This window comes from Peromyscus maniculatus, chromosome 13 (genome assembly GCF_049852395.1).
Source record: "Peromyscus maniculatus bairdii isolate BWxNUB_F1_BW_parent chromosome 13, HU_Pman_BW_mat_3.1, whole genome shotgun sequence".
Lineage (NCBI taxonomy): Eukaryota > Metazoa > Chordata > Mammalia > Rodentia > Cricetidae > Peromyscus > Peromyscus maniculatus.
Genome location: NC_134864.1, coordinates 57,429,022 through 57,455,384, shown reverse-complemented (window position 1 = coordinate 57,455,384; position 26,363 = coordinate 57,429,022). Strand labels below are relative to the sequence as shown.

The 26,363-nt window shown below is 43.8% G+C and overlaps 1 protein-coding gene across 4 annotated transcripts in view; it reads right to left on the bottom strand.

Annotated features, from left to right (window-relative positions):
- Satb2 (SATB homeobox 2) overlaps positions 1-26,363 on the bottom strand; it is a 207,669-nt gene that overhangs the window by 36,031 nt on the left and 145,275 nt on the right. For all 4 annotated transcript variants that reach the window (XM_076550365.1, XM_042260354.2, XM_006974897.4 and 1 more), the window contains 2 exons: positions 16,117-16,329; positions 12,113-12,268 (listed from right to left, as the gene is read on the bottom strand). In XM_076550365.1, coding sequence (XP_076406480.1) covers positions 12,113-12,268; positions 16,117-16,329 — 369 coding nt within the window. The remainder of the gene's footprint in view (positions 1-12,112; positions 12,269-16,116; positions 16,330-26,363) is intronic.

Here is a 26,363-nt window from a genome sequence, read left to right as displayed (position 1 = left end):
AGCCGCAGCTTGAAAGGAGACAGGTGACAGCTGAGTGGTATCTCCACTTATGACACTTGGAATGTCTCGCACAACATTCATTGCCACATTTGATTTATATGCGCTGTTATAATCTGCACTCATTACAATCACTTAGAACAACACTGTAGGCTTGTTATGGACCGTGTGCTGGCTGCCATCGGTCTTTAAGAAGTGTAGTGCTCAATTTGCCCACTGACATGCAAGGGCTTGACCTTGAAGCTATTAGGGAAGTGGATTAGACACAAATGTGATCATGTGTGCAGACATAAGCAAACCAAATTAATTTCTGGCATAGGAAAGTCGCCAACGAGGCCCTGTTCTTAGGACAGCAGAGAACTTCCTCAAATCCCTAATGGGCTGAGCTGATGGCATGTTTAAGGGAACCCAGTTTTGAAGACGAAGCAAGCACATTCATGGTATTTAGAGGGTTATTAATCTAGTTTCCCTACAAAGTGTTTGCTTGGCTGATCAGATTAAGGGATGGAGCCTTCAACAGCGCACCCCCACCACAGCAGGCCCCAAGAAATCTGTGATACTTCACAGCCTTGGCCATATTGCACCATGTGTACCCAGCTGCTTCAATAATTAGCTTATGAATGTATCAGCTGGTTCTGTGATTTTTATAAATAATAACTAACCCGTGGAGCAGAAAGCTCGTTGAGATCCTCGCACCAGCAAAGTGGTGAGGTACTCCTAACTCAAATCTGCTCTACAAAATGCTGATATTCCCTCTAGCAGGACTCCTGCGATGCCATTTATATAAATATTTATTTCTTATCTGAAATGGCAATGCATTGGGGGGCCAGTTTTCTTCTTGTCGGCCGTGATTTGCTAGCTCCTCACTTTGACTCACTTGCGCACTGTGGACATCCCATGCCACCCCTCCTCCTCAGCTCCCATCCCACCCATCATCTTTTCATTCACACCATCCCTCCACCAGGCCATTTGGACACTGATCTCTGTCTTCTCAATAGGACCTCCTATTTGCCTGTCTGGTGGCTAACTATAGTGTAAAGAAGTGCCATGCTGCTGCATGAACACATACCTGTGTGACTGAGTGAACCCATCACAGAAGAAATAAAGGGTCCCTACGTTAGGGCTTTTTTTTTTTTTTCATTTATATAATTTTTGCATGCCATCCAAGAAAGTTTTGCAGTATCGGGCAAAAAAAAAAAGTGTAAATGTCAAATAAAACAGTGACAGATGACTGTATTCTCTATTGAATAGCACTGTTTCTGTCGTGCATGTTCAATGGGAACTCATGAATTATTAATAAACAAATCTCCTTTTTCTGTTAAAAATCTGAAGTAGGTTTTTTGTTGTTGCCCCCTGTGTGTTCTGTGGAGCATTCCTGAAGTCTTTTCATTTTGGAAACACTAACACGGTTCCTGTGATCGCCAGCCCCAGCAGCTCCTGCCCATGTCCTTCTCTGTGGCTTCTTTCTTAGTCCGATTTGAAGTTCTGACTGGAGATGGGCTGAATATTCATACAGTCCAGTTAGCTTTTACAGTCTACTAAGCTGGGATTCTGTGGATTTCAAGGGTTGAGCGCTGCTCAGCATGGTAGACGCCATTCGTATATGCAGTCCTGAGATCTGACTTCCAAGTTCTTGCCCCGTCAGGAAATAACTGGGTGGTCTTTGAGTAAGTGGCTGCTCTGTTGGAGCTTCTGGGTACTAAAGGGGAGCCTTACAAAAAGGATGGCTCAGTGACCTGCGACCTCACTCCTGACATGAAGAGCAGATAGTAATTAGCCATCAGGAGTTAAAAACGCAAGGGAGAAATGACCTTGATCAATCGGCTAATAATCATGTAAGGAGTGCCAATCAGTCAAGGTCGGCATCACTAGTGACACCATGAACAGTTTTATGATGTACTACAAAGAGGAGACTGTCATAGGGGAGGTAGTTTTGCCCCAAAGTCACAGCCTCAGGCAAATCATGAAAAAGCAGGCACAAATCTAAACCAAGGGAAGCTTGATGCAATGACCAGTCGGCACCCTTCAGCAGTGGTACAGCCGTAGAAGGGAAGAGCTAGGGAGAGTTGCGGGCTAACGGCTAGGAATAAAACCCATCAACTAGATCTGGGCATGCAAGAAAAAGATGTGAGTGGAAGAACTAAGGCAAGGGAATCAAGTTTGTAATATGGAAATCGCTAATTTCCTGGCTTTGTCAATTGCACTATCATCCATCATTTCCCTATGGTAGTGTACAGTGTCAACATTAAGGGAAACGAGTTGGGGCAGGGGTGGCATATAACACAATACAATTAATTGTGTGCCTTTTTTTTTTTATAACATTGCTGTGTATAAAATGAGTTCAAAAGAAGAAGTTTAAAAAATTGCAGAGACCACTAGAACTTACAATGAAAATACACATGGAGTCCATGTATATGACTCCAGAGAACTCACCTTTACAGTTGGAACCCAGTGAAGGGGAATCAGTTCAAAGATTGCTTCCTTTCAGGTACTGGTTAATGAGTTCTAGAACACTCAGAGTATAAGCAAATAGTATTTATTAACACTATATTTCAGCCATCATTTTGGTCTCCTAAACAAATTTTTCTCAGTAGAAATACTAAGTCCGACCATTCTTCCTAACGCCATAGGTGAGGCGACATTCATGCCCATCAAGATATCATCTGTTTACAATCCACATGTTCCTGAGAGTTAAATGCCAATCTAAATTTACAAAGCAAATCATGTTGTAAACGTATCAGGATTCTGTACTACTTGAAGAAGAAATGTCCCTCCAATTATTTTTGGAAGATGAATGGTTCATAGTCTATCTTTAAAAAACAGAGTTTATTGATGAGTTGCATGAAGGAAGCAACCAGCAGCTCACAGCTCAAGATGACTGGATGGGGCAACAACAAGAACCACAAGTTGCTCCTGTTTGCTCATCTCTCAACAGTTCCCCTGGTGACCCAATTCTTCAGCCACAGCCAGTTACGCAGTCCCCAGGGACATTTGGTACATTCGAATTCCCACCTCCAAGCTTTGCCATGCTACCCTCTTATCCGAATCCCCGCCTCCAAGCTTTGCCATGCTACCCTCTTATCCGAATTCCTGCCTCCATGCTTTGCCATGCTACCATCTTAGCTGTAACAGCTCCTGTCCAGATCTCTGATCCTGGAGATCCTGTCCTTCAAGGCTATCACCACACAGCTTCACCTAATCTCCTGTGTGAACTTTCTGTTCACTCCCACCTGAACCTCAAACACTCTGTGCACACTCATGCACTATGTGATGATTGTTTCTGTTAGGGGTGAGTGTGTCTGGTGTACCTGAATCAGAATGGCTGGCCTCTTCTTGACCAAGAACAAGGTCAGGCTTCTTGATTTAGTCTCTTAAGAGCAGAATACTCTTCCTTGCGCTAATTAGATTGAACTGGCACTACTAGGTTATGGCAGTAGTAGCACATGGGGACTTTATCACCTCTAAGTCAGTTCCTGTGGAAGGGCACCAATTTCTAAATTTGGCCTTGATAAGGTCTATTTGCCTATCTCTAATATGAGAACATCTCATTTTGAGTCTATAGGCTCTGGGAGTTACTGAAGGCATTTGAACTGATAAGACAGAACATTAACTCTCCTCTGTCCACCTGTCACAGAGTTTTTTCTATTTAGCAAAGAAAGGGTCCTTTGGGGATAGGGTGGAGTATGACAAAGTCAAGCACACCATTTAGCTTAGATACCATTTTTATTCACAGTGAGACCGTGACGATGGATACTACACAAAACACACACGGCCTGACAGTGAGGCACATCCGGCCTCATTTGGGAGTTCTCACTCTAAAAAGAATGGCACACATTACCAACACCAAAGCAACCATCTAACAAGCTGCTCTCATGTTTGAATGCTTTCTCTGTGTGTATGCACTGGTGTGAACTTGCTGGCGCTGCCCACGTGGGGCTTCTGAGAGTTTTCCTAGGTCAAGACTAAATGGAAAATGGCAACATCTATTTCGGTTTTTAATTTTCATAGGCTGAGAATGTGTAAAGGACCACAGAGGTCATTTATAGAACATTAATAAAGCCTAGCTTGAGCTGGAGCTCATCGGACACCAGTTTGAATTTAGCCTCTAAAAGTTGGGGCTAAGGGGCATGGGAGATGGAGGAGGCCCAGCAGAACAGAAGCACTGTGTCCTGTCCATGGTACTGAAATTCCTGTGCCATGCACGGTTGCAAATTTTCTCTATCAAGACACCTGGTTAGGACTCTCATTTCTGCCATCCCTCACACCCTCTTCTTTACAACAGCGATAATACTCCAGCACTGAGGAGGCAGAGGGAGACAGTGGCAATCCTTAGGCCAGTCTGGATTTTTGCCTCAAAAAAAGCCAAAACAAAACAAAATATTTTGGGCTTATGACGTATTTCCCAGTTTTTTAAATTACATTTCTCTCTCTCTCTCTCTCTCTCTCTCTCTCTCTCTCTCTCTCTCTCTCTCTCTCTCTCTCTCTCTCTCTCTCTGTGTGTGTGTGTGTACATGTGTGAAGGTCAGAAGTTGATAACTCATGGGACTTGATTTTCTCCCTCTACTAGGTGGGTCCTGGGGATCAAACATAGACAGGTTCTTAGTGCCCCTACCTCCTGAACCACCTCAACAGCTCCAAGTTTTCAAGTTTCTGTGTTATCTCAGAATAAATACAAACCAGTAGTAAACGCAAGCTCATGGCTTGCTCTGGTCTCCAGCAAAAGAAATTAATGCTGCCCCTGGTGAAGAAGGCTGGGTGATCCCAGAAGGCAGGGCCTTGTCATGGTGACAAGCCCTCTTTCCCACGTGACTGCAGGGAGCTGGTGAGTGAACACCAGTTACTAAACAGGAAGTCACACCACCCTTCTGCCCCTCTAGGAACTCCAGTGAATGGGGAAATCAGCAAATGAACAGCTCCTTGGAATGACTCAAGCTTCTTGCTGCAGAAATGTAACAGGCCATTTCCTCACCCACATCTTCAATACAGAAAATGTCAGCATATGTAACCAAAAGGAAATGTTTTCTGAGTGTCTTAAAAGAAAATTCATATTATTAACCACAGACAGTTCGCTTTCTAAATGGAAGCACAGAAAGTCCCCAAACAAACTTTTGTAACTGTGAAAGGATTTCTCTTCAGCTGGTTGAGACTCTTCTGAAGTGTGAAATGAGCCAGATAATATTCTGCTCTTGTTTCTTCGTCACTGAATTCTCTTTCATGAATCCAATAAGTGTCTATTAAAATAAATAACCCCCCTAATGATTCAAGATAACCTAATCAGGAAAGCTGAAATAGATAAGAGGCTAAATACAGGGGAGACCCGTCAAGGGCTTCAGTGACTCCAGTGAGGATGCCATCTAACCCCCCCCCCCCAAAAAAAAGAAATGTACTGAGCGTTGGTTACAGTTCAAGGTTAATTATGTTTTACCTTCCATTAGGTAAGTGCAAACGATCTGCTGCTTTTCCTAGCTTCCAAAATTGTATACTAAGTCCTGAGCTGAATTTTCACGGGGACCAATTTTCAGCTTTCTCAGGCTGCCTAAAGCATATCTCTCACATTTCTGTGGATGTGTTTACAAAGATTGAGTCTGTAATTGAGAGTAATGAAAATTTTGTTTCAGAACAATTCTTTAACCTCCACTGTGCAGGGCTCAAATCAAGAGGGGATTACACAAAAATGTGTTGCCTTTATTGCCACAAATACATAGGACTATGCTCAATTACACAAGTCTATGGAGAGTTACTTTGCTATTTTGTGTAAATGCATACATACACACACATACACACTCATGCATATATGGTACACATACCTGAAAAGGCCATTCATATGTGTGTAAAAGAATAAATGTGAAATCTTGTAGTCTTCATTCACACTAGAAATATATTAGCAGCAAAATGTGCCATATTACAATATCAAACAGGAAATAACCATGAGACTTCTGCACCCCAACTTCAGGTCCAAACTGTAGCAGACCTGTTATATTTCCCTTAATGGTAGGCAAACTTCCTCCAGAACTTAGGAGAGCAGAGGCATATGCTGAGGACTGGAAAGTGACACTTAGAGATAAAAACCAGGGGTAGAACTTATGCTAGATCAGGGTAGGGACCACATGGAGGGAAGCTAACAAATCACACAGGGCTATGGCTGCCAGAGGACGCTACCACCTTGCCCGGACCCAGTGAAAATAACACAATAAAGCAGTTTCCTTAGCAACATGGATGGAAGCACTCACAGGCACCTACCCATGGCATAACTCATGTCTCTTCCCAACTGGGCTGCTGAGGTTTCAGAGAGGGGCCTGTAAACTCGAAGCCAGTTTTTCCTCAAAGCTACCCGTTTCCAAAAGAACCATACCATAAACAGGCAAACTATACCAACTCAAAATACAGTTAAAAAAAAATAAAAAATAAAAAAAGGAGCTTAACCCCAGCACACACTTTGAAGATATTCCGATTTTAAGAAATTCATGAGTACTGTGATCAATTTTCATTAGTTATCTAGTTAACAACTTCAGTAAGCAACAACAAATAAACAAACCCAGTTTTATAGCATAAAACAGAGAGAAGAACGAGAAGGCAATTCTTCATTATGAGGTTGCTATCACAACACAGCCACTGGGAATGTTTGCTGATGCTCCCAAGCAGGTTTGCAGGCCTTCAGGTTATGCCAAGAGAAAGAAGGGTGGCCACTGAAGGGCCAGCGTGATGTGCAAGCAACTGCGTGCTCGCTGCTCACGCACTGTGCTTTCAGGGAACCCCTTCCATGACCCTAACAGGGAGTGGTGACTTCCATACACATCACTCGTGTGCTCTTCATTGCTGACCTGAGCGGCCAAATGGCTGCAGATGTGCCCCACCTGACAAGAGCAGCGCCTGCTCCGGGATGGGCTATCTCAAAGACCCCAGCATACAGGCAAAGCACTGTCGTCGTCATTTTAACCTGCTTCTGCTGAGTGTAAGCAGCAAAACAGAACCGGGAGCCCTGTGAATGATGAGCCAACTCATCTCACTCACACATGGCACCTTCCTGGCACTCACCACAGCACAGAAATCAGCACAGCCATGCATTTATTTCCTACACCCTCCCAAGGATAGTATCCCCATAATGGGACCATAAAATATTAGATCATTTCTTTCGAGTGTGTACAAAATGGCAACCGTTTGATCGCATGCAACATAAGCAATAAAGGCTAAGAAACTACAGTAGTGAAACTCAAGAAAACATTTTATATTTTATAAATTTACTTCCCCACTTGAAAATCTTGCCTTTACTAGATGAATTATAACATAGTTTTTAAATGCCTACATTACTCAAAGCAATAATGAATTCCATCAATAAATACAGTCCCTGCCAAAGCTCCAATGGTTGGTTCTATGTAGCTCAGTGGTAGATCACCTACTTGGCATGCATGAGGCCTCAATGCAATCTCTGGCACCAGGAAACAAGTAAACATACAAAAAAATTCCAATTACATTCTCTACAGAAATAGAGAAACAAATTCTATAATTTGTAAGGAACTACAATGTCCCCAAAGAGCCAAGAGTCAGAGGCATCATACTTCCTGAATTAAACTTATATCACAGAAGCTAAAGTTATATCTCAGTTATAAAGGGTTTGTCTGTCACACACAGGGCCCTGAGGTTGATCTCCAGCACCTCCAATAAATGAATAAACTCTTGTTGTAAAGCTACACTAGTCATAACTGTAGAGTGTTGGTGTGAACACAAACACATAGGCTGATGGATTGGAATACAGGGCTGAGAAATAAATCCAAACACACACAGCTGACTTTCAACTAGGGCACAACAGGGATCTAACTACCGGAAGCCTAGTGGGATGAGAACCAAGAGTTCAAGACCGGCTCTGTGCTGGACCCTCTTAATCAACCAACCAATCAGTCATCAAAAAACATTCGGAGAAAGCTAGATTTCCATATCTAGAAGAATAAACTTGGACTCTCATGCCGCACATAAAAATCAACTCAAATTGGTGGTGGTGGTGGTGGTGGTGAAACCCAAATTTAAGACAAAAAATGGGCAAATCAAACTACAGTTTGTTGTTAGTTGGAAACTCAGAACATGCATTTTTAATGGAAATGTAGGAATAAGGCATAAAGGTCTATATAGAGACTCTACTTAATCCTAGTGCATGTGGAGCATAGAACATACTACAATCTGCTCACATGCAGCAGGCACATACTGCAACCCACTCACATGCAACTCGAACATGCTGCAACCTGCAACACATGCAGCATGGACACACAGCAACCCGCTCACATGCAGACCACAGGTTTTGTGGGAATATGATGATAGAGCTTTCACAGAATCCAGAACCTCCTGGCCTCTCTCTAGATGCAGAAGGACTCTGCCTTCTCCTCTGCTCTTGCAGGAGAAAGAAGACGCTCCCACCCTCCCTCTGGTTACAGCTGCAGAAGCTCCCAGGCCTGCTGTGTCCGGAAGGCATTCCAGCATCCCTGGACATCTGCAAACCTGGGTGGAGAGGACATCCTACCAGTGGCGTACTATCAGCATCCTCTGGGTCCCTGTTGTTCCCAGGTCACCTCCTTTGCTTTATCCCAACAACCTCTGAGACTGGCCTTCGCCCCGCCATTGTCATCTGAACACTGCCGCCTCTCAGCTTCTCTGACACAGAGAGGAAGGGCATCCTTCCAGGGGTTCTGTTCATTGGTTTATGTAATTGAGGGAAGGAGAAATGGGGATTAAAATAAGCCCTGTCCCATTCCTCCAACCTACTGGGAAATTTAGGTTTGGGTGTGTACACATAAAGATCCACACCTCTCTCAGAAAGACGCCAACCTCAAACGAGTCTCAGCGCTCCACCAACTAACATATACTAAGCTGTGGAAGACAGGAAGAAGGGGACCGGAAAACCACGGTCAAGTGTCTAAGACGCAGACAACTGATTCAATTCAAATGGAGCTGAAGATGCTGCCAGGTGGCACCTGGCCATCCCTGGAGGACCACGGGAGGAGACAGCCCACTAATTTCTCTCCTCTGAGTTTCACTTCCCAGATGACAGGTAATAATTAAGAAGCAGCTGGGAAGAAGCCGAGTTAAAAGCTCCACAAACCAATGAGGGAGAGGGAGAGCGATGGAGGCCACTGAGGAGGAAGAGGATTGATTTCCCGTGTCCACTTTTTACCCATGCTGCACATCAGCCTTATGGTCTTGTAGACTCAAGTGACAGAGAAACTGTCCCTCATCCATCCTGACACTGTTTCAGAGAGAACATTCACCGGCCATGGCTGCAGCCTCGTAACTAAACTAACTGACCCTTGGCTGGCGAGGGAGAGGACAAGGGGAAGCAGGCAGAGCAGGTCTTTCTGGCTTCGTTTCTGCACTCTGACTTCTCTCCCAGGAAGAAGGGGATAAGAGTCAGATGGAAGCCACCTAAGAGACCTGATGAGTGTCCACCTGGCCACGACACAACCTGAGGCGACTTACCCCAGAGGGAACACATAAGCTTTGACTCCCACAACCAACTTGGCACCCTTTCACTCCGTTCGAATATCTCCCCTCCCACCCTCTCTTCTCCCTCAATGCACGGGGTCTTCAAAGAGCGGCTGCTCCTGTCTCCCCCAGTCTTTTACTTCCCCAACATACAGGGTGGTGTTCACTATTCTCTTTAATAACTGATTACAGCCATTCACACCAAAGAGTGAATGGGTCAACTTGATGATTCAGTTCTATTTTACAGTTAACCTCTAGTGAAGGGAGGATTGCTACCCATATATAAACTCCAGAGCTCCCAGGCTCCTCTGGTTCTTAAGAGTTCCTAATCAAAGATTTTACTAATTTGACCTCTTAAATGGATGGAAAGTCCCAGAGAGGCATTTAGTCGCCCTGACAATGCCCAAGCCCTCGAAGAGAAAAATGACAGAAATAGAGAAGGTAATGAAGGAGAGGAGAAAAGCTTCATTTGCTCACTTCTCACAACCCAATGAAGTATATATGCATCGTGGGGAGGTAAAATCTGGCCAAGGGTCATCCCCACATTGTAAACATACATTAAATGTGTGTATCAAGTCATCAATGAGTCTGCCATGGGGTGAATGCTGGTGCTTCTCCAATGGATTATCTTTTTTGCTGAGCTGCCTTTGAAGCTGTCTTATTCCAAAGTCCCTTTTTTTTTTTTTTTAGAAACACCAAGCCTGAAATACCTATATGATCAGCTATTTGCGATACGTTTCTCCGTCCAAAAATGAGAAAGCGACCATTCTGCTGACGAAAAAGGAGAAACTTCCAAGTACCTCATGCCCACTTATGCTCAATTTCATCCTTTGGAATATTAATTCTCAGAACTGATTTTCCAGATGCTACAAAATCAGGACTATTGATTTCTCAGGGAGGCCTCACAAAACTGCCAACTGTCAAACCTAGCTCTCAATCGGCCACCTGAAGTCATCTAGGGAGGCTGGAGGCCTTGTTAATTCCAACAGCCATGGTGCTATGTCAACAAGATGCTGGTGGTCCTTCAGTTGAGCTCCTGGACTCTGGTCTTTGGTTTTATCTTGAAAAATGCTTATAAAAGAAGGACCAGGTAAAACTTTGAAATCTGCATCAGGACACAAGTGAGGGTCAGGTTTGCAAAATCAATTGTGCAGCTTTTACACCCACTGCACATTCACACATATGTCCCTTATTACCCAGTGGAAAACCATTAAATGCACAGTAGTTTTGCCAAGTGGCGTTAGCATTTAACAGCTTCTTCGTTTAGCAGCTCCAACTCTCATTATATTTTGCCATGTGGTACATGGATTTTATGTGTTTAACAGTGTAGGGAGGCTCTAGGGCGTTTTCTTTTCATGCGTTTTCATCCTATGGTTGGACATATCTTAGCAAACTTGGTTCACTAGTTTCATTGATAGAAGGAGTCAGAGTACTTTGGAAGAACTATATGCAAAATGAAATGGGAAATGAACAGTTTAATCCTCTCCAAGCTCCTGCTCTCTTTTCATTAAAAACTGAAAGTAAGTTACTGTAAAACTGTAGGTCAAAAAAAAAAAAAAAGGTTAACCTGCAAACAATTAGTCTAAATATAACATTTATCATTTTAAGGGCAATTTTTATTGAACTTTTTCTTGCTTAATAGAAATAAGACACCCAGTTACTTCGTGCTAGAATGCACGGTAGTAACTCAGCACTACCGTACCCAGTAGAAACTACAGTGCACAGCGGATCTGCTGGGGAGAGGGTAAGGACCATTTTACCCTTTGCATATGTAGGAATGAAAGCATTTGTCATGCAAAGCACAGTGGAAATCAAGCTCAAAAATCAAAGGCCTCTCAAAATGATGCTGCAGCGAACTTCCATTTCCTGCACCGTGCATTAACTGTTTATCTGTGGGATGAGACGGGGCCCTCGAGCAGACCCGAGACGGTAGCGGCCCCCTTGAACAAGTCGGTACAGTCAACTGTTGCTCTCAGAAGCGGAGCCGAGCATCTGTGCGCGGTTTCCCCCGAGCATTGCGCTCCCCTCCACCCTGTTGCTGAACGCTTTTGCTGGATAAGCAGCTATGTTTTCCTGCTAAAAGATTTTAGCACTTATTCTGGAACCCCCACATGTGTTTCCTCCTGAAAAAACAACTGTCTTCTGTATGTGAGCGAAACACCTGACAATCACAAGGTGTCTCTGGGGCTGGGCAAAAGCAGTTATTATAGCAAAATCAGCCCTTCCCCTGAGGGGGAGAGGAAGGTGATGAGCCCTGGTTAAACATGGTCTCAAGGAAGGGGGTGCTATGCACAGGCTACATTTTCTTTAAATTAAAAAAAAAAAAATGATCTGCTTCCCGAGAAAGAGACATTTTTTTTTTTTCAATGAGTGCAGCAGGCTTTGGATGAGGGGAGAAATATTTCAAGCCTGATTCTTTAATATAAAATTGTTATTTAAGAGAATGAAGTGAGGTTCTGGCATTGTATCTGCTCTGAACTCCGGTGGGAGCTCCAGCAAAGCCATGGGGCAGAAGGCAGAACATGATAGGCTCCCCAGGGGTTATTACTGTTATTATTATTATAAAAACAGATGTGTTCTTATTGGAGGGGAAGGAGAGCAGTCCCAGCCCTCTGTTTTGCTCTTTTAAAAAAAAAAAATCACTCACCTGACTTTTGTTCGCAGCCACTTTGGCAAACAGGGCTTGAGACACCTTGGCCCTCTTCATCTCCTGTTGGATCTCGTCATAAATGGCAGCTGTGATGTTGACGTTGGCACCGTCCACCTTCATAGGGAGGTCTGTTGTCGGTGTCGAGGTTTTGGCCTACCAAGAGACCATGAAAATAATAATTTAAAAGTGCTGCATTCAGAGCAACCATCTGTGCAGAAATTATCAGAGGGCTTCAGTCAGCTGATGCCAAACCACATTAGCTACAGAGGGACACTTCCTGTCCATTATTCTAATCAGGTTAATTGTGATTGGAAATAATTGCAATGCATTCCTATAGGACATACGGAATCCTGTCAGCTCCTGCTTCCCCTCACAGTATCCTGGTGGCTCACAGGTAGGAAGGCAACCCTGGGCACCCAAATATGTCGTCTATCTACAAGCAAGCACACAGAACACACTCACCTTTTTCTTTGTAAAAAATGGTACCCCTTACAGGAAGAGCCAATTCTTTTAAGAAAAAAAAAACTGAGTAAATGGGTAGAGGTCTCCAAATAATAAATTATTACTCAATTTAATGGACTCCCGCGAGTACCTCTCATTCTTTATTAAGGCTTCATGTATGTTATTTGAGTATGTGCGGTTCCCATCATTACCATCATTATGCTACCCAGACAGTCACCTAATTTCACCTAGGAAATCACTGGAAATGAAACAAAATTTCATTTCATAAAACTGGGCTTCAGATGCCTTCCATGCACAGTTTTCATTTTCTTAAACTCATATTGTGGTTTTATGCATTCTGCCTCGCTCGTTTTAATTGGATGATTTCCCATTAGCTTCAGAGACAAATGAAGGACAATGTGGAAGGTGTTGTGCTTCCTGAGGTAGGAATACCCTAAAACATCCCAGGCAGCTTGGTCCAAGAGACTGCCTGAGAGGCAGTGCTTACTTAGTGTGAGCCCGAAGCTGCCTACCTGGAAGGGCCAAGCCGATGTCTTAACTCTGGCACCCCATCCTTGGGTACATGGCCATTGCTGACTAAATGGGTCTAGTTTGGTTTTTATTTTGTCCTCATTCACCCTAAAATCCCATAATAAGAACAAAATCGCAACTTTCCCTCTGTTGCTGCCCTACCCTGGGCTGGCACTATGCAGGTCTGATGGGCATCTGTGGGCCAGGCACTCTAGGAGGACTGTTAACTTCTGTTTTCTCACGTAACTCTCGTAAAGATCTAGTGAGTGAGGTATCAGCATTTTTATTTGCAGGTAGAGGAGCTGAAATGACAGAGGTCTTTACCTTGGTATAAAGGCCATGAGACAGTAAGGGAAGGCACCCTGAACTCACGCAGTTCAGGCTCCAGAGTCTCTGTTCCACTATGCTACCCCATTTCCACACAGGGCAAGTATCCCCACTTCCCATAACAACTCAATCCTCTAGTTTCTTCAAGAAGTTCTTCCTTCTTCTCATCCACCATGCTCTCCTCGTTAAGTGAAGGCGTTACATTTACCAGCTGCTTTCACTGTCTCTGCTAACTGATTGCTCAAATCTTCACTTAACACTAAGGGCTAAAACCAAGTGGGAACTATATAATACAGGGGTAAGATTCTAGATTCCGGCATCAGGATAACTACAGCTAGGTTCTAACTCTACCACTCAGCCATGGGAACTCACGTATACAAGCTAGTTAGCCCATCTGAGCCTGTTTCTTCATTGGTAACATAAGAACATCATCACAACACAAAACAGTAATGGTGGAATCCGTGCAAAATGCTCACAGCACCTGTTGTGCCAACAGTGAGTGTGGACAAATGGCCATTCCCATTTTGGGACTGAGTACACTGAAGAACGCTGGCCACTGAAGAAGTGTGAGAAGATACTGGAGGTTTAATTTCAAATCTGAAATGTCTTTCGTGTGTTGTTGAACTGATAAAAAAAAATTGTTTAAGGAGTCTGGAAAATAATTTGCATAAAGCTGCCTGTGTGTAAGAAGTTGCTGATTCCAAATAAGGGCTGTCTGTGGTTCCTACTCTCATCCATTCTCAAACAAAAGCTCTACAGAAAACTGCAACATGTTTGCCCAGTTTCGAGCCTTGAACTTGCTATGCAACTGATGACCTTGCTGAGATTACAGCCATGTATCACCATGCTCGGTTTTCTGCTGTCGCTGTTTGTACAAAACGCCTTTATTACTGAGATATGTCAGAAAGAATTTTAAACACATAGGTACATAGGTATGCACGAAATGTTTGAAAGATTCAAATAACTTCCTCTTTCCCAACCTTCAGCCACAGATATAGAAGAAAATGGTAATGAATGTACAATCGTGGTTCTAGGATTATACTCCTCAAAAGTATATCTGAATATTTCATATGTATTTTCAGAAATCAAAAAGCTGTAAAATTAAATGCTCAACTTCCTGTACTTATCCCTAAGGGAATCTTTATCTAGGAATTTTCAAGTTCGGATCCTACTTCAAACAAAGAAAACGTTGTCCTAATTGTGAAGCCGTATGAAGCCGGCAAAGCTCTGGACGTGAGCAGGTCTCCAGAAAAACACCGAACACTCCTGTTAGAAAAATATCACAAAGACGCCGAAAACAAAAAGAACTGGCCTGTGTGGTTTTCCAACAAGTGCAAGTGTCTGTGTTCCAGGACAACTGCCTGGCTGAAGGACCACGGAGTTGGAAGAGTGACTAGACTCTCCAGTAATGGCTGGACAGCCTTTAACCATGGTAAAAATACTACTGACTCTACTAGCAGTCAATATTAGTGCGAATTAGCAATGTCCTAACAACAGTTCACTATGTATCCCCTGGTATTTAAAGGAAAATAAATGAAAAGGCTTGGTTGCACATATCCAAAGTAAGTAGTCAAGACTTTAACAGTAAGTATGACTCATAATTTACTAAAGACTCAAGTGTAAGTAATGCAGTTGGGCGGGGCCTAATGGAAAGTGGCCTTTAGTTACAAATGTACTGCAGGGTGAAAACTATAGTCAAGGTACATGGGGGGGGGGATGACGATACACGTGTGGAGGGTCTAATATTCCTACCAGAATATCGTTCTGATTCTGTGTTTAATCAGCTTCTTGGACCTAATCAGAAAACAAACCAGTAAGGACAAAACTGTGGTGTCTGAGCGAAGCAGCCTTTTGTTTTGAAGGACTCAGTCTTCCGTTTTGCACAAATGGGTGTGTACCAATTCACTGCTGGCTTTAAGAACCATCAGAATGTACGCAACAGAGAATGGAGTGGCTTGATCACAAGTCGGCAAGCAGGGGGAGTTTAGGGGAAGCAGGGAGAGAGTGAGAATGAGAGGCTTCCATGTGACCTGGAAACGCGCCCTGCCTTCCTTGTGTTACACTTCAGATGTGTGCAGACAGGAAGGCCAGGCGTTCCCAGCCCTACAAGGGGCACACTGAGGCCTCCTGTCACCAGGACCCATCACTCTGGCCCAGCTACTGTATTCCCTACACACAGGACTTTTCCACTGTGACTCTCTGTAGGAAAACAAAGTTCTTATTTTCTGTTTCATGGGGGGTTGGGGGGATGCACATGAGTGCAGGTGCCAAGGAGGCCGGAAGCGTTGGATTCCCCCTGGAGCTGGAGTTACAAGCAAAAGTGATAACCAGCCCTAACTGCTGACCCATCTCTCTAGCCCTCCACTGCGTCTTTCTGGACTGCTTTGCAGCAGCATTTGAACCCTCCTTCCTGCCCTCAACTGCTCTCCCTTCCGTCAAAATAAACAAGCGATTTAAGGAAACTGCACAGAGGGTAGGCGCTCTCCCCCACCTACTCCTCCTTGTCCCCTTCCCTGCTGATGGGGAAGAACGGGACCCTGCCAAGGGGAAGGGTGTAACACCACAGCGTGGGATGACCACATGGCACAGCCACAGTTCCTTGGATTAAGAAACCCTTGAGTTATGTTTCTTGGTTGTCAAGGGAAAACAGAATATCCATGAGACAAGAGGTTTGTGAGTGAAGCGTGGAGCGGATAGCTCACCTGTGGGGTTCGGGAGGAGCTGGGACTGCTAGAGGCGGAGGAGACCATGCTCACATTGGGATTCATGCTCCGCTCTCGCTCATCCTGGTAAATGCGGTCACGCTCCACTTCAGGCAGATTGAGGAAGTTCTGCATGGCCCTCAGGTTCACTAGAAGAGACTGAGAAGCAGTCCTGGGGTCCTCTTCCTTACGCAGGATCTCTGACAACAGTCCCTGGTAGAGCGGAGAAAATAGGCAACGTCACGTCTGCAGGCTTCTGTGTGCGGTTCCCATCTCCCGCCCCACCGCCCCTCGATGTGTTTGGCATAACCAGCTTGAGAGGATACCGGGAACATGCCTAATTCCTTAAGGCTCAGAAGGAATCTGTGGGAATGTGCTCCCCTTCCGGGGCTGTGCCTTATTTTAGGATGTCTATTCTGCAGCCTCATCATCGCTGTAATAATCCTCAGTGTGGCAACGCCAGCGAGCAAGGTAGGCGCTCGGGAGGAAATGTGGAACCGCAATTACCACCAGGTGCCTCCTGTAAGTATTTCAGGAGCTGTAAGAACTCTCTCTGCTTGAAACTGGGAACTCTTGGCAGTCCTGCTCAGCTTTACAAATCTGCCAAGTTTGGTAAATTTAGTTCCGACATTTAAACAGCATGGGAGATTTACATCGATTTAAAAAAAAATGAAAGTTTGGCTGAATTTCTGTATGACCGGCCACTGGTTTCAATATAGATGTTTCCTATGACAAAAAAAAAAAAAAAAAAAAAAGACTAGAAAACAAACGGTTGTAATCTGTCAACTCTGATAACTTCCAACCTTCACACACAATCACAGTTACGTTTGCATAGGTACCACAAGGCACCCCAGACTCTTGTGAGGTAGCCTCACTGGGAAGCTCTAGTCTTAGAATTAAAGTGATGAAAATGATGAAAATGTGGTCATTAGCCAGGGACCTGAACACGCTCTAACTACAGTGTGGATAGGCTCTGATGCCCCGACAGGCTCCAAGGCTTTAACTCCAATATGCAACTCAACCAAATTAGGGAGCTTTGAGTGCACTGTTTCTGTGGACTCTAACGACACAGATCTGACAAAACTTTTGCCAGTATTTCTAGTAAAGCAGGACGGCCTAAGAGGACAGCGAGAGACGAGCTAGAGAGACGTCAGGGCAGAGGCAGATCCATTCCTGCCCCGTACACTTGTCGGATTACCACACAGAGGCATCATTTCATATTCTCGGCTGACATCCTTTTGCGGGGCACTATGAGATCAGGGTTTCTGACTGTTCCCCCAGGAAGAGTTAAGACATTAATCCTGCGGCTTTGAACAGATGGGGAGTCCTGAAAAGTCACTTCCATGAACTGTGGTAAAGTATGGCTAGTCCAAAGATGTTTGCACTGAGGAGAACTGACAGAAATGTAAGAGACGCAGCTCACATATGAAACAGCAGTGGACTTGAGGGGAAGAGCTATTCTCTGGCTTGGTACAGTGGGCATTTTAGTGCAGCAAATGTCACGGATAGGAATGTACGCCACACCGTTACCAACATTTCAAGGAAGTACAATCATCATTCAAAATATCGCATGAGGGCTGCAAGACCACTCCGTGGTAAAGTGCTTGCCTCAGGACCTCGGTTCAATTCCTGGGGCTTACATGATAGGAGGAGAGCACTGACTCCTGCAAGCTATCCTCTGACCCGCACACGTTCACTGTGGTACATGCACACATGTGTACACACATGTGCACGCACACACACACACACACACACACACACAAATAAAGCTGATTTTAAATCATATAAAACAATTATACTACAAGGAACCTATGCTAGCTCTGCGCTTGGAGGTCACCTTCCTTTTATTAGAAGAGTCCTAATACTCGGAAGAAGCATACAGACAAACACAGCCAGGAAGCACACAGTGCGTGTTTGGGGCCAGAATGTGACGAGGGATAAAATATGCCACCCAGTGAAGCCAGAAGAAATGTGAATGTGTATGTGTGGCTGTGTGCGATTTGTTATGTGGGCATGCACATATGTGCTCAAGGAGAGAGCAAGGTAGGTGGTGTGTGTAAAAATACCCTACTGCTCCGATGATTAGAAGGAAACCCAGATCTCATGGTACGCTTCTAGAAGACAAGTGAGGTGCTTGTCTTCCAGGAAAGCATTACGCATCCTGTGAATCCATTCCCTTTCTGAAACTGAGTCAGTTGTGCCTCGGGTTGCCCTACTTCCCATTTTCACTGAGCAACCTGAAATATATTCATAATGGATTCGCTTCAAAGATTTTCTCTTTTAAAAAAGCTCTAAATTAATATGGGGAAAGTGAATTTTAAATTGCTTCCAATTTCCAAAGTCGATATGACACTAAGATTGATATTTTCTGAGCTTTTTTCCATGAGTCACGTACAGAAAGACTGAGTTGGTTTTCTTTCCTCCCCTCCCACCCCCTTCTCCTTTCTCTCTCTCCAACCTACCTTCAGGATTGTAATAAAAGTGTTTTAGGGACATCATGGAGGTACTCATTATGATTATAATATCTCAAAGGCAACGTTTAACATTTTCTTCCTCCATGAAACTATTTCCATGAGTCACATAGTGTATTTCAGCAAAGACTTTTTACATATGAAATATCTACAACCTAACCCTCACAGCCACACCAACCACCCCACCACCCACTAATTATCAAGATGAATAAATGTTTATCATATTGAATCTGTCTTGAATGGAACATAAATTAATAATTTATCTCGCATAAATATTTCTAAAGTCTTTGCTACTCTGTCATCTGGCGTTTTAATTATCAACCAGCCAAGCAGGAGGTGTCACTTGGACATTGCCATTATGCAGCTTGAGATACAGAAAATGTGGTGTGGCACCTGGGCTCTGGAAGAGAAAAGAAGAAAGATGCACTCCTATCAATATAAAGGCCATGAAAGGGAATTAATAAATTAATCAGGATATTGCTTATTAAAGTTTCATATCAGTAATCATATTAAAACATACTGCCAGTATTGAGTAAAATGGCCATTAAGTATTTGCCTCTTTGTGGGCAATACATAGTTTCCTCCGTGGTGTTAGCCTGCTTCCCATAAGACAAGGAAACATGCCGCCTGCAAGGGACAGGTTGGCACAGAGTGCGCATGGCCTCCACATTAGTTCTTGGGTTCTACCTCACAGGAATAAAGAAGTTTAGGCAAGGAGAGCCTCACGGGGTCTTTCCCTGACCCATCAACGGGGTGGTTTACAAGCTTTCCAGACCATCCCTAGCACCAAGAGAACAGACAGGTCTGGAAGGAACTCGCTAAAATCAAAAGAATTCAAAGTACAATTGTATAATTCAGTCTGCCTTGCCTGGTAATACAGGGTAGGCTATCTTCGAGGATAGAAGGAAGAAACTGAGGGAATTCTTCAAGTAAAAGAAATTCATGCCCTTCCTTTGTCTGTTGTAAAACAGCATTTCTGAGGAATAGCTTGAATGAACTGTACTTCTGCCACTGAGCTTTCAGTTTCAATATCTCACCATTGGTGCAGTGTTTCCTTATGTTAGTGTGCAGGGTACATGCTGATCCTCAGAAAGGTGTGGTGAACATTATCAGGACTGACTGTCAAGCTTCTACACTAGCCTTGCCACTTTCTCAGGGACAGCTGGCAGAATACCTTAGGTAGACTTTCAATCCTGTAAGAGAGCACACACCTCTATGGACTAGGCTTCAGATTGCCTGGACCCCCATAGGGCAGGTCAAGATGTCCGGATCTAAACAGATAGTCCATACATGTGGCTTTCAAGCACTTGGTACCTTTCTGGAGTTAAGACCATATTGGTCACAGGACAAAAAAATCTATAGAAACCCTAAGCCAGATACCTCCCCTCACCTGTCCAGGGTACTCCCAAACTCAGTATACCTAGCCAAAAGAACAGCAGCTCCATTAATTCCTTTCTCAGTAATGACTTGGGGAAAAGCTCAAAGACCAAAAAGAGAAAGAATGGGCTTTCAAAGAATTTCCTGCACCATGGGAGGAAGGTTTTATAGGCATGGGCAAAGTGTGGTGCTCATACTCACACACCACCGATCCCAGCAGAGGCAGGAGGATCATGAGGTCAGGGCTGTCCCTGGGTCATGCAGGGAGAGCCTGTCCTAAATAGGAACACGGAAGAAAGGTAGGCAGAGAGAGAGAGAGATGGGGGAGGGAGAGGAGGGGAAGGGAGAGGAGAGGAAAGGAGGGGGGAGGGGGGGAGAGGAAAGAGGAGAGGAGGGGAGGGGACAGGAGAAGAGTGGAGAAGAAAAGGAAAAGGGGGGAGATGGGAAAAATGACAAACGTCATACACACAAAACACAGCTCGCACCATCTTGGTTCAAAATGAGGAGAAGCATCGCCCGCTGCGGGACTGGAGGGGGCAGGTTTTTGTTGGGGGGGGGGGCGGAAACAGGATCTAGCTGAACCTTAAAAGATGAGTAACACCTGCAAGGAAAGGTACAGCCAGGAAGGGGAAGGGCTGGAAAACCATCTGAAAGAGTCGAGACCATGCTTTCTCCAGACAATGGAGGGACGTTCACCTTCTTAAGTCGGGGGTCGCGGGATGGGGGGAGTACAAGAACTGATACAGTGGTATAAGACACTCTGAGGTGAAGACGACCGTGCACATTAATAAGACCTGGAAGTACCGGTGTAGACACCCAACCAAGCAACAGCCATCGCCCCCAAATGAAGCGATATTAGATAATCTGCTCAGCCTTTTTGTCACCTGCAACAAATTAGGCTTTCAATATGCAAAACATCTTCCTTCCAGAAAAACAAATGATCATGATTCCACTTAATTGTAATTTAATGAGGCATAATTTATTTTTTAAAGTGATATACACCAGGTGTGTAGGGGGAGAGTGGAGGGGCCAAAGCCTGGTGTTTCTCTAAGAATCTAACTAGCTGGAGGCCATTTCCATTTCTGTAAATTACATACATGGCTGCTTGTGGCCGTGGAAATGGGAGACAGAAAAGGCAACTTGCCGTGTTCCCATATTATTCCAACAGAGAGAGGTCACTCAATCCAGACAGCAACTTGCTGACCATATTCAGCAAAGAGTGAAAGCTCTGGGCTCTGATCTGGTAAGAGTAGCTATGAGAAGGTCACATCAGCCCTTCACACGCGCTGCTGAGCTGTGCTCCACGGGAAATCACACAGTGCAAACTTTTTAGGAACCCATAGACTGGCAGCGTCAGAAAACATACGCCCTATCTCCTCACAGCGTGCTTTAGTCATGAACAGACTAAAGACAGACTGGGATAGGTGAGTAAATTATGCAACGTGTTGAATGACAAGCCTTTCGGAAACCGAGTGACATCTCTTTTGAAAATGTATGACTCAAGAGTGTACCACAGTGAGCCTGAAAATATGTGTGTTTATAACGGCATAGTGTTTGAAACTAAAGATGCCATAACCCATAGTAAGATTTAGAAAAATCTGTGGGCTCACTTCCATTTTCCAGGGTTAACATGACAGGGGGGGGGGGGAGAGAGAGAAGAGGAGAGGAGAGGAGAGGAGAGGAGAGGAGAGGAGAGGAGAGGAGAGGAGAGGAGAGGAGAGGAGAGGAGAGGAGAGGAGAGGAGAGGAGAGGAGAGGAGAGGAGAGGAGAGGAGAGGAGGATTTGCCAGGGCCCCGGCCACTCCCCCACTTGCCCTGCAGTATGATGTGCTTATGACCACTCCTTGAATGCAGAGAGCGAGGAAAGGACCTCTCTGTATTGCTTACATCCATTCCGCTCTCCCCGTGATCAGCCTTCATTTTCCCACAGTTCTGGTGTCTCGGGTAACAAGAGAATATTACTGTTACCGTGGTTGCTGTTATTATTCAACCGATTACCATCGTTGCCCTCTTAAGAAGTCAGGTAAGGTCTACTTCCTAGTCTCATTGCACATGGCAAACTCAAACATGTCAGAGGTTCCCTTGGAGTTAGAGAGACCCTGGAAGGCAGTGCCGGGTCAGTGGATCCTCCCAGCATCCACCACCTAAGAGCTGACCTACCTTAGGAAGCGGTTTCCCTCATCTCCTTTCCTTGCCTTCTAGACGCTCCCCAGGCATATCTCCCTCCCTCCGTTTACGAATATAGCTGGTTTCCCATAACCTACCACTGTACTATGATTCCGGCTGTTGAAATTCATTTATGTAATGCTAAAAATACTCACCCCACCCCCAGCTCCCAGGGCTCTGTTGAGCCATGAAGCCAGAGTACTTAGTCTGATTTGAATAAAATGTATACTGGGCACAACAATGGCAATTTGATTTTTATTATTAAAAATGATGTGCTAAATCCTCAAAGAAAATGTCGTTATTGCATTAGTTTAATAAAATCTCTCTTTTATTACAATATTTCTTTATTGAGAAAGACAGCCTATGAATGTCGTATTTTGTAGGATGCGTTGGATGGAATTGAACACCTAAAGGGAATTAATGTACTCTGCAAATAAAAAATGCATTTACAAAAGTTAACAGTTACAGGACGGAGGCATATCATTCAAAGTACCAAAAGGCTAGGTATGTGCACATATATAGCCTCCTTTGGACTGAGGTGCACAGGACTAATTTGGTCTCACATTTATACTACTCACCATCTTTCATATTGGCCAGTATAAAAACTATCTCTCTGCCTTCATACAATAAAAACTATCTCTCAGCCGGGCGTTGGCGGCGCACGCCTTTAATCCCAGCACTCGGGAGGCAGAGCCAGGCGGATCTCTGTGAGTTCGAGGCCAGCCTGGGCTACCAAGTGAGCTCCAGGAAAGGCGCAAAGCTACACAGAGAAACCCTGTCTCGAAAAACCAAAAAAAAAAAAAAAAAAAAAAAAAAAACTATCTCTCTCTCATCATATAAAGTCATTGGGGGTTGATTATATTTTGTGCGTGATGATGAGCTGCTGATATGTAAAATCCAGACCTTTAAATAAACACTTATCCATTCCACTTCTGGGAGGGAGTCTTATCTTGGGTGAGGAGTCTATAGCAGGCCCTAGCAGCTCACATATTTAAAGTCTAACTCGTGAAGCCTTCAAAATAATTTGATTCAACTTGCTGAGAACAATCACTGAAACTGAGTTTTTTTTTGTGACTTGTAAATCCCACTTTGGAACAACTACATCATACACCGTAAGGCTGAAACTTATAAATAAGATACTTATGTCGTGAGAAACCTTCTTCCCGGTGCATGCAACAAAACTTGACCATGGTACCTGCCACATCAGAACATATTACACATGCATCACAAGATAATGGGTACAGCGGAGCATCCTTAAAGCCAAAGAGCCTGTGTTCTCTAAGTACCACAGCCCTGTCCAAGCCACAGGGAGCCGTGCCCAACAGAGGGACATCCGAAGCCCAGTTCTTGTCATGTCTGCCATTTTTAACCCACAGAATCTAGCAACAGCAGGCATATTTCATGAACACTGCCATGTTACTCTTTCTTACCTGTTGCTCCATCTTGTCTTTGGGAAGTAACAGGTACTACAGCAGGGCTGTGCATGCACATTCAAAGCCAAAATGTTCTAAACACATTAGCACCAAATAGAGGACTGACTGAACAGGTTCTCTTTGGAAACACTTGGTCAGTGATGCACTCAGTTCTGGGCACAGACAGGGCTTTCACATGCACTGCAAATTCCAGGCCCCATGACTAGCTCATTAATAAAGTTCTGGGCCCTGGTTATCCCTCATTTCCATGAATGTTCTATGAAACAGCTGTTGATAATCTGCTCTCCACATTTACTAGTTTGGCTATTTTATCACAACATTAGCAAGATTGGTACTTTCCAAACACAAAACAAAAAGTACATTTACTGATTATTTCTATTTCAAATATGTCAGATGCTTTTAAATATGAGTAAAGCATCGTAGTAGCGCAAAGTGTCTTGTGACATCATAGTACTGTGTTCTTTCCTGCTGTAAGATTTATGTTTTAATTCCTATTACCTCCAGGGTCAAAAGTACCCATTCTTGCCTCGTTCATCTGAGACTATGGCACTTACACACCACAATAGAATTACTGGTTTTAAAATGTGATTGTAGGAGCCGGGGAGTTAGGGGGGCGGGTTCAAGATCATGGTGTGGAAACCCACACAGATGGCTGACCAGAGATTGTGGGAGCTCACAGACTCTAGACTGACAGCTAGGGAGACTGCATAGGACTGACCTAGGCCCTCTGCATGTGGGATACAGTTGTGTAGCTTGGTCTATTTGTGGAGCCCCTGGCAGTGGGACCAGGATCTGTCTCTGGCGCATGAGCTGGCTTTTTGGAACCTATCCCCCATGGTGATATGCCTTGCTCAGCCTTGATGCAGGGAGGAGGAGTTTGTCCTGCCTCAACTTGATGTGCCATGTGTTGCTGACTCCCATGGGAGGGCTGCCCCCTTTCTGAGGACCAAGAGCTCAATAAAGGCCACAAATCATTGTGATGCCTAGAATAGCTTCTAAATATATAATAAATACCTGTTAAATGTGAACATGAGTAGAACATGTTGAAATGTATTCAAAGTATGTCAGCTATATTTTCTCATATATAAGGCAAAATATAAATAATAACGTTTAGGAGGCAGGATAATTAAATTATTTGGGGTAGAAGGAAATATAAAGAAGGGTAATAGTTATATAAAGTGGAATGACTATGAGTTTTTCAGATAAGCTGAAGTTAAGATAGTAATTGTTGTTGGGCAAGATAGCACAAGCCTGTGATTCTAGAACTTGGGAGGTAGAAACAGGAGGATTAAGAGTTCAAGGCCATGGATAGATTCCTAGCATGTTCATGGACAGCCTGAGCTACAGGAGACCCTGTCTCAAAAGCAGCAACTACCAAGATATAATTGTATATCTTGGTTCTGAATTGTAATTCAGAAAAGTAAAGTCACACTTTCTTTTCCTATGTAACACTGAAAGGATTTAAAATAAGCCTAAAGTGCTGTCGTTATTTAATCTTGGGTCATAGTTATTAGTGGATCATAAAGCTAATTTCATAAATCAAAACCAACCTTTATAATAAACTGGAAATCTATAAATTAGAAAAATACCAAAGTGGTTCAAGTATGAATTTGATTTTATAAGGTCTTTTTCTTATTCATGAAGATTTTGCTTTAGCAATACATAAAGCTGAAGACAGACATGGTATGTGCACAAGCATGTGTCTACCAGCCATGATTTGCAAAGTGCTCCAGATGGGCATGGTAGTGGTTAAGAGAAGTTCAGAAGCAGATGCCATAGTCTATAGTGATCATTTTGGCACAGAAATTGTAGAGATTGAAATTGCTTGGAAATTCCCAACTGATTTCAAATGGATATAGTTATATTTATGCTGCAGCATTTCTGGGCTCTAAAAGTTCATGCACTTTATTTGAACAAACATGCGCTTAACCCCCAGCCAACGGGTCCTCATTCTAATCAATAGTCATGGAAAGAACACTCCCTGAATATACTGTTTTAATGCTTATTAACTGAACAAGGATAAAATGTGTTCCCGTTTCCTTAGTGAAATTTTTACAAAACTGTAAAATTCAACCTATGACTTTAAAGATTAGTTAGAGAATACAACAATGGATGTTTACCCCAGAAACCTAGGTTTTTACTAAGACATCTCCAAGAGTGGCAGATACAAATATTGAAGATGAAGATGCCCTCTGTGTGAAATGAGTGGACCAGTCCTTGGTAGACAATGGTGAAAAATGACTTTCAAAATTATCACCAAAATGGAATCTTCTATTTCCTAGTCATAGAAAATTTGAATTTTCTATAATGAATCTGGTGACTAACTTGTTAGGCCATTGGTCAGGGGCAGGAGGAACAGACAAGACAGTCACCATCATGTTGGCTTACTCTGATTCTCTGTTTCATAGGAGGGAGAAAAAAAAACAAATCTTTTCACCTTCTGCTACCTGTATTTTCTATTTCAGGTGGATCAGGGAGGGAGGTTGAATTGTGCAGTTCTCTATTTGCCAAATCAACCTCCCCTTTACCGAAGGCACAGACAGAGCAAGCTAAGCCTGTACACTTTCATCCTTGAACTAACCAACTCATGCTTTTTGGCTGAGGAGGCTTAAAAGATGCTAATTGACAATATTCTTTATATGTATGGATGGTGCTAAAGTAAGATTCTATCTAGAGAACCTCCCCGCTACACACACACACACACACACACACACACACACACACACACCATCCAATAACTCCGAGACACTGCTATCTGGTCAGATATTAATATTATTACAATCTCTCAATCTGAGAATTCA